Below are 7,930 nucleotides of genomic sequence, written 5' to 3'. Positions count from 1 at the left end.
AAATGGGCAGACTTTACTTGTTTGAAGAGGACTGGTTACAAGACAGACTTTTCTGATTTATTTAATGGGAAGAGGACTTATTTAGTTTATTTAATCTATTTTTGTTCCCTGGCAAAATTGGATTTGCTGAAATTGTATTTTGCCAAATCTCGATTTGAGACCTGATAGGAAGTATTAAACGCTTAGTTAAATCAATACAAGTTGGTAATAAGAGCGAGTAATGTTGGTTGAACCGGTGAATGAAGGTTGAAAGCAATTTAAATTATGACTTTGTATAAATACTAGATATTAACAGAACATCTACTGCGCAAAATGGGCAGAGTTTACTTGTTTGAGAAGGAGTGGCTTATTCAAAACTAAGATTTATGTAATCTGTTTGTTCCCAGGCAAAATTGGATGTGATGCAATTCCAAATTTCACCACATGATGGTGCCCAATTTTGACTTCATAGGACATATTAAACACTTAGCTTGTTATTATGTTCAAGGTAATCAGATTTGTTTATCATTCTAATGGCCTCTTCAAAACTATTCTGGATTACTACTTTGGATCTATTCTACATTACTTGGCAACAACATACTCTGTAACAGATTAGGCAGTATAATCACATATGTTAACTTGAGAGTGCCCACACTCAATCTACTTATCGTGATGTGTTAAATCAATTACTGTTAGACATTATTTGTCTGATAATCTACCAAATCTTTGAATTGAAGAATTTGTGATTTAATTAATAGCTTGTTCAGGGTAATCAGACTTGTATATAATTCTAATGGCCTTCTTTTGAAAACTATTCTGAATTACAACTTTGGATCTTATATTACTTTGCAACAATCTACTCGGTGACAGATTAGGCAGTATAATCACATATGTTAACTTCAGTGCCCACACTGTATTTATTTATGGTTATTTGTTAAATCAAGTACTGTTAGACATGAAATAGGAAGTGTTTAACATAAATGTTATGGCTACTCACCATTGTAGCTCGCTCCTGGTCAATGATATGAGCCTCTTCTTGCAGTGGAAAACTTGCAGCCAACAAACACCGTGGAACCTAAAGGAATGAAATTAAACATTAACATTTCGCCTGGACCAACATTCACACGTACAACGCAACGCGGCTACACTTCTGCTATTACAAACGTAAATCTCCTTAAACACAACGAGTGTTACTTACCGTGCACGCTCTAGGCAAAATTGGATGTGATGCAATTCCAAATCTATCTGAAACGGCAGTTAAAAGTAGAGTTACATCAAGTTTTCTTTTTTAATCAACACAATCATTTACAACCGTTGACCAGAAAGAATCGTCGAAATTCGACGTCCCCCACAAACGCCACGCTCACTCGCTTTTCAGGGCAACAAAAGTACTTCTTTTTAAAAACGATGAGTTGTACTTACCGTGTACGCTCTGGACGGTCCAGTTGCAAGCAGAAAATAAAAATATTTCTCTTGTTAGTCGTATGTTATGTTAGGTTACGGATTCTAGTTATTGATCTGACTCCAAATTGTGATCAACACTTAACTCATAAATTGCTATGTCCTAATCCACACACTGGCGCACCTAACAATTTTGCGAGTTCGTTCTGTCAAAGAGAAGACCAGTAGATCAATCAGACCAAATTTACCAATTATTTATTCCTGACAAAGCGCACTAATACAGGCCTGGGTCCCGGGTCCCTCACACTAAAACTCGTGCGTTTTTGTGACCACCAAAAGACGACACATTCTTCCGGGTTGCCCAGTTTTAAAGAAACACAATATGAATATTAAAGCATGCAAAATATTGTGAGATGATTGGTGGATGGCCATCTCCTCCCCGTCCAGGTGTCGCTGAGGTCAGGCGGTTGGGTTTTCCCCTCGATGCCCAGTCCCATAGATGTGCTGTTGTTCTCGATCCTCACCGACCTTGAGATTATCTCGTCCGGTACTCCCTGCCTGGGCCTATACACAACACTTCCAAGAAAACAAGTTCATGCAGTTTGCCTGCACATTCCTCGGCCCCCACCAATCCACACGAGCACTTCAATACTAGATATTAATATGATTATAAGTTTAACACAACCTTAAAAAATATGTTTGCAAACTCCCAAAAACACATTTTCCTTTAGTTACCATCCGCTGTGTCTTTGTCAACATCGCCGCCATTTTCCTACTTCCTGCTGCGAGCCACGCCCACAGATTTAAATTTGGGCGGAAGCTCTTTCCATTGGCGTCGTTTTCGCGTATAGCAAATCCGATTGGTTGGGAAGGGGGCACGGTTATGCAGCCGAGGGGTCCTGTGATCGGTGGGATGTAAAGTAGGCGTCGACGTCACGTCCGCGTCACGTGACCACGACGTGGCAGACGTCATATAGCAACCGCTGTTTTGTTTAGTAGACTTACAGTTGTTATGCATTGACATAATGGCGCACACACCAAATAGATTTAAATAAATTAAATAATTCTTCTGCCCACTCTCTTTTAAACAAGTTAACTCTCCCCGCGGATTTGAATTCCGGCGAAAGTTACGCCCATCGACGTCACGTATGTCACGTGACCACGACGTGGCAGATGTCATATAGCAACCGCTGTTTTGTTTAGTAGATTTACAGTTGTTATGCATTGGCATAATGGTGTGCACTCAAAATAGATTTAAATAAATTAAATATTTCTTCTGCCCACTCCCTTTTAAACAAGTTAACTCTGCCCACGTCCATTGACGTCTTGTCTGCGTCACGTGACCACGACGTAGCGACGTCATATAGTAACCGCTGTTTTGATTAGTAGACTTAGTTATTATGCGTTGACATAATGGCGCACTGGTTGGCATGGCCACCTCTTAAGCATGATGTTGCGGGTTCGACGCCTGATCAATGTTAGCATGGAGTGACCTGAAGTGCATGGCGCTGAAGATTTGAATCTTTGAAATGCGCTGAGGTCTGACATATCAGGCAGAATGGTTTGCCATCACGTTCAACAAAAAATAGAAACTTTCCCACTCTGATTAAAACGTCCTGTGTTCATCTACGTATTTTCGTTTTGCTGTGCATCTTTTCCCTGCCATTTCGAGAGCCCAATTGACACTCATAGTTTAAAGAAATGTGTTTGCCCATCCTACTTTGTGGAATTTCACCACATGCGCTTTTGACCAAAATACCAAATTGAAATCAAGTGAAGCCAACATGCACAACACCCCCCCCCCCCCCCCCCCACACACACACACACACACACACACAAATGTTGATATGAACATAAAACAGCCGCATGCGGTTCGGGAGTTGCGGCTTGGCCAAACCTGTACTATACAACTTTATTTGTATAAAATTTTCACAACAGCTGTCACACAAACAAAGCGGGAAAAACCGAAGACGTGCGTGTTCCGCCCACGCTGGATTTATTTGCACCTTTGAAAAGACACCGTATTGCCACAGATGTGGCAAAGAGTACTTTTGGGCATCTGAGACGGAAGGATGTCCAAAGCATCACGTCACCTGCTCTGGTAGGCATGGTGGTGGGACGTTGAGGTCAACCGCTTTGGGGTTGGCTGAATCTTTGATCGCAGGATGCCACACACTTGAAGACAGAAGCAGAAAAGCAGAGCTAAATGCAAAATGTACTCACCGGTGACTCCAATTTTTTTCCCCCCTGAAGAAACAGCTGGACGGGTGGCCCCGGCTGGCCAGTGGGACTCTTGTTATTCTGACCCTTTTTAGTGCGCGTTTGGGGCAACAACCGTTTTTTGTGGCGCTCTCTTCTGGTTCAAAAGTGCCCTGCATGTGAATTTGCTTTTCCTGCCTTCTGATTGGATGAGCGCCGGTGTGACGCGGTGCCTCTGTCACCGTGGCGGGGGGTATACGTTGGCATCGGAGCGTCTGCCAACGTCTGAGACCGGCTGGCAGTGTATCGGAGGTGTCGAGTGCGGTGCCGCTGGAGCTCACTCACCAGCTGGTGTTAGGGCCACAGAATGAAGGCCAAGGAGAAGAATAGAAAGAGAAACAGAAACTTCTCCTCCAATTGTTTGATTTGTCTCTTCTGAGCTTCGATGAATTCTTTCAGCTCTTTGTTCCTCTAGGACGGACAAATGGAAAGTGGCATTCAAAAGCCAGTAAGCGTGCAAGTAAGTGCCGGGCTGGCTTTGGGCCCTTACCTGTTGCGCGCTGTGCAGCAGATCCATTCTCTCTTGGAGGATGCAAGCGTCGCGCTCCCTCAACTCGCACATCAGGGCTCGCTTCCATTGGTCCACGGCGCTCCTAAGCTCTTCTCTCTGATCCGCCGTCAGCACGTCATTCACGCCAGCGTGGCTGGCTTTTTCGCCGTCCGTGGCGGGGCAGTCCCGCTGCGGTAGCGCCTCGTACAACATGGCCTCCAGCTCCAGGATCCTCTGGGCCGCAATCCTCGTCCATCAGTGGTCCGGCGGGAGATTTGAGGGCGGCTTACCTTATGAGCCTGGTCCATGGAACACTTCCTGAAGTCCAACTCTTCATCCAGGTAGCCCTTCTGCTTGCAGAACATATCCTAGCACAGCTCAAGGTCAGAATTGTTGGGGCACATTGCCGGAGTTCCCCTTGGCTGATGTCGCGTGTCTGTCTACCTTCTCACTTTCAATGTCCAACATCTTCTGTTTGTGGAATTTCCTACTTTGTGGAATTTCACCACATGCGCTTTTGACCAAAATACCAAATTGAAATCAAGTGAAGCCAACATGCACAACCTGGCGTGAATCACGACCACCTGCTCCTCGTTGGTGAGATTCTGCAAGAGCCCAAAGGCACAGCGTCAACAAGCTTCTTTCAGCGCAAAGCCTTCCAAAAGTCACATTTGAGCCGCCGAGTCTCGTGGAGTGCGAACATAAGGAGTTCGACATACACTTACGGCGTTATAGCCCAGGATGTCCAGCTTCTTCATCAGATCACTGATGACGATGTCCGGGGGAAAGGCGCAAGGAGCAATGTAAGGTGTTCTGGGACCTCGGGTTAAGGTTAGGGTTGCGAGGGACGCCTTACGTACGCTCACGCCCTCGGCCTCGCAGTAGATCTGCAAAGGGCTGAGGCCGTCTGGGAAACGGACTTGCAGAAACTTCAAGACGGGGGAGCGCCACTCCCTCTCCTGAAAGGCAGAGGCATGCATCCGTCCGTCCGTCCGTCCGTCCGTCACATCTCTGGCCTCAACACGCTTGTGCGAGTCTTCCCACCTCCAGCTCCAGGATGCGGAACTCAAGCAGTTCGTTTTGGTCTCGGATATCCTGGATGTGCTCTTTCAGACGCGCTTCTTCCGCCTCCATCCGCCTGACCTGAAAAGACAGTCAGACCTCATCTGCGGGGCTTCCCGACAGGTGTGACGCCAAGCGACTCCGCCCAGCGCCTTTCTTTCCGTCACCTTTTCGGCCAACTGCTGATTGCTCTGACGCAGCAGCTGCTTCTCCTCCACCCACTTGACATTCTAGAAGAGACAAACGCGTGGACAGCTTTGGAATGTTGTGTCATTTTCATCCACAAATTCTTTGGTTGACTGGAAAATGACATTTGCTTTTCTCCGCATTTTCCCAGCCACGTTCGGGGGGGGGGGGGGGGGGGTTGGTCCAGTAATGCCAGACGGATGAGTGACTGAAGAATGTAGCTATTTTGTCTGAGAAAAAGGTGTGCTCATTGATGAGCTTACCTGTCCTTGTTGCTTCAGCGCTGACTCCAGATCTGCTACTCTGCTTTGATAGTGACCCATTTCTACCATCAGCTTTTCTCTGGTCTGAAAGGAGGAGGAGGGAGGCTCCTCCTCCTCCTTTCAGACCAGAGAACACCCGAGGCTGGGTGAGAACGGGGAGGCTGCGACCCGGCCGGGGGTTGCGGGAAGGGGCGCCACCTTGATCTCCTTCTCGGCGTCGTAGTCCCCTTCGCTGGTCTGGGCTAGCAGAGCGTAGGCTCGTTGCAGCGCTTGATATTCTTGCGTCAGCTGGCGGTAGCGAAGCTCCGCCTCTTCATGCACACACCAATGCAACACAGCACTAGTACCAGAATCAGTCAGACCGGCGACAAAGCACCCGCGACGCAAAGACGAGTCCGATTCCAGGCTGAAGAGGAATGTTTGGTGCCAATACGCTGGCAGAAATGGCGGGCTACCTCTTCGGGTTCCGTGTCGGGGGTTCTGTCGGTGTGAAAAGACAAGGACGATCCGTCCGAGTCCACCAACACGTCTTCGTCGTAGCCGTAAAATGTTTCGATGACCTGCGGGCGCGGAAGCAAACATCTCTCTGAACAAACTGAAGCGACACCTCACGATGAATCGACGAGAGGAACGATAGCGAGAAAAAGGCCATTTCATCTTGCGCAACACCAAGCAGCCGCAAACAAACAGACTCACCTTGCAGGACCTCACGCTTTGTTCCTCCTCAGAGATTCTCGACGTCGGTATCGTAGCAGCAAATCTCTCTCCTGTCGACACAAATAATCCGCCTTTGAGATTCTTTGGATGCAAAGGGAACGAAAGGCTCCGGCGCAGAAACAAACGCGACTCACAATGACATTTCTGACATGAGCTCCTGTCTCCAGAGCCTGAAAAACACGTCACCGGCGATGATTGGAGGGACGCTCGTCTTTTCCAAAAGTGACAACTACAGGGTGTGTCAGGGTTTTCCAGATTATCTTTATCGTATCATTGTGTTGCTTTGACTTTGACTGCGACCTGTAATAAATAATATTATTTATCCCTTATTTATCCCTATCGCTTATCCCTTCCTACACAAAGTCGTAAAACACCCCTTGCTATGTTTTGACTAGAGGTCAAGGGCTTCCTCTATTCAATCCACTCTTACACCCACCCTGTTTCTCTTAATTAAAATGCTCGTGCAGGAGCCGAGAGTCAGACTTCATTCGTACAACGGATGGACTCTCCACCTGCAGGTGTCCAAAAGAACTTACTTGTCTCCCGTGTGGTTCTTGCAAAATAAGTTGGAGCGAGCGCAACTCTAACAGGGTGCATTTTGCCACTAGCTGCCTACGGACAATGACGTCGCGCTCGCGGCTCATGGTTGACGGGCTGAGCAGCCGGGCAAGTCCGTCGTTTTCAGCGCACAGCGAGTGGCAAAGGCGCTGACAAAACGGGAGCTTTGAGCTGCTGAAAACGGCAAAACAAGTCTAAAGCGTGTTCAAACGCGTGCGCACAATGCTCCTGCTTGAAAGGTCGGAATTTAAGGGGCCAATTTTTTGGATGGCGGCCGCCGGCCAAGCTTTGGACGGAAAAGGTTTCCTGGCGACAGCGAGCGAGCGCGGCGCTGCCGTACGTGCACCGAGTCGCCTGCCTGAAGACCTTGGACAAGTCGTCGATGATGTGCCGCTGCTCCACAACTTGAAGGAACTCCATTTCACCGTCCTGCTGGCCGCAACCGCGGTCCAGGTCATTGAGCGAACTAGGCCTTCTCTGTGGAACACAAATGCAGTGGACTCTGTTGGCACGCCGCCGTTGTCCGCGTCGACTAACCAAGCTTGCCATCTCCTCGTTCTCCTGGGTGACAAAGCGCACTTTGTTTTCAAGGCGACACAGCACCAGCGAGAGTTCTTCATTCTTCCTGCTCAGGCGTTTGTTTTTGTACAGGAGTGGCAGAAACTGGCTTTCTGTTTCTCTCAGTCGCTTTAGCTGCAAGCATGAAGTGCGGGATGTGAAAGACGCACAACACGCGGGCCAGAACGTATCCATTCCTTTTGCATCGGTTTGAACGGAATCGTGGCTTTGGCTCCCAATAAAAGACATCTACCAGGCAACCGACTCGCCGCGCCGCTCAACTAATAAGCAAGCGCAATGGGTGCCTCGCTGGATGGCGCGCATCAAACGTAGCGCAAACCTTCAAGCGTGCCGTCAATAAATTACCAGTTCATTGCGCTCTTCAGAAAGCAGGGCGTTTCGATCCTCCAGTTTCCTGATGACTGCGCTGAGCTCAGCGATTTTCAGATGAAACCGT

The 7,930-nt window shown here is 47.9% G+C and overlaps 1 protein-coding gene and 1 long non-coding RNA gene across 2 annotated transcripts; both read right to left on the bottom strand.

Moving 5' to 3' along the window:
• Positions 1 to 971: 971 nt before the first annotated feature.
• LOC148387996 (uncharacterized) lies at positions 972 to 2,813 on the bottom strand. Its single transcript, XR_015862301.1, has 3 exons — positions 1,402 to 2,813; positions 1,178 to 1,224; positions 972 to 1,054 (listed from the first exon to the last, which is right to left on the bottom strand). It is a non-coding gene; the product is annotated as an uncharacterized LOC148387996 (long non-coding RNA).
• A 1,322-nt stretch (positions 2,814 to 4,135) lies between these two features.
• On the bottom strand, positions 4,136 to 5,459 carry LOC148387995 (janus kinase and microtubule-interacting protein 3-like). The gene is made up of 5 exons (XM_088394797.1): positions 5,359 to 5,459; positions 5,174 to 5,272; positions 4,855 to 5,088; positions 4,574 to 4,734; positions 4,136 to 4,497 (listed from the first exon to the last, which is right to left on the bottom strand). The coding sequence occupies exons 2-5, from the start codon at positions 5,261 to 5,263 to the stop codon at positions 4,416 to 4,418; spliced, it is 567 nt and encodes a 188-aa protein (XP_088250923.1). The 5' UTR covers positions 5,264 to 5,272; positions 5,359 to 5,459; the 3' UTR covers positions 4,136 to 4,415.
• Positions 5,460 to 7,930: the final 2,471 nt, after the last annotated feature.

The sequence above is a fragment of the Syngnathus floridae genome, chromosome 13 (genome assembly GCF_059516105.1).
Source record: "Syngnathus floridae isolate MCC-2025c chromosome 13, RoL_Sflo_1.0, whole genome shotgun sequence".
NCBI lineage: Eukaryota > Metazoa > Chordata > Actinopteri > Syngnathiformes > Syngnathidae > Syngnathus > Syngnathus floridae.
Note: the sequence above shows the minus strand (reverse complement) of the source record. Positions and strands in the feature narration are given on the sequence as shown.

Coding starts and splice junctions, on each gene's coding strand:
- LOC148387995 (XM_088394797.1), bottom strand. CDS start 5,263: ATGGAGGCGGAAGAAGCGCGTCTGAAAGAGCACATCCAGGATATCCGA. Junction 5,089..5,173: donor TCCGCATCCTGGAGCTGGAG/GTGGGAAGACTC, acceptor TCTGCCTTTCAG/GAGAGGGAGTGGCGCTCCCC. Junction 4,735..4,854: donor ACATCCTGGGCTATAACGCC/GTAAGTGTATGT, acceptor GGGCTCTTGCAG/AATCTCACCAACGAGGAGCA.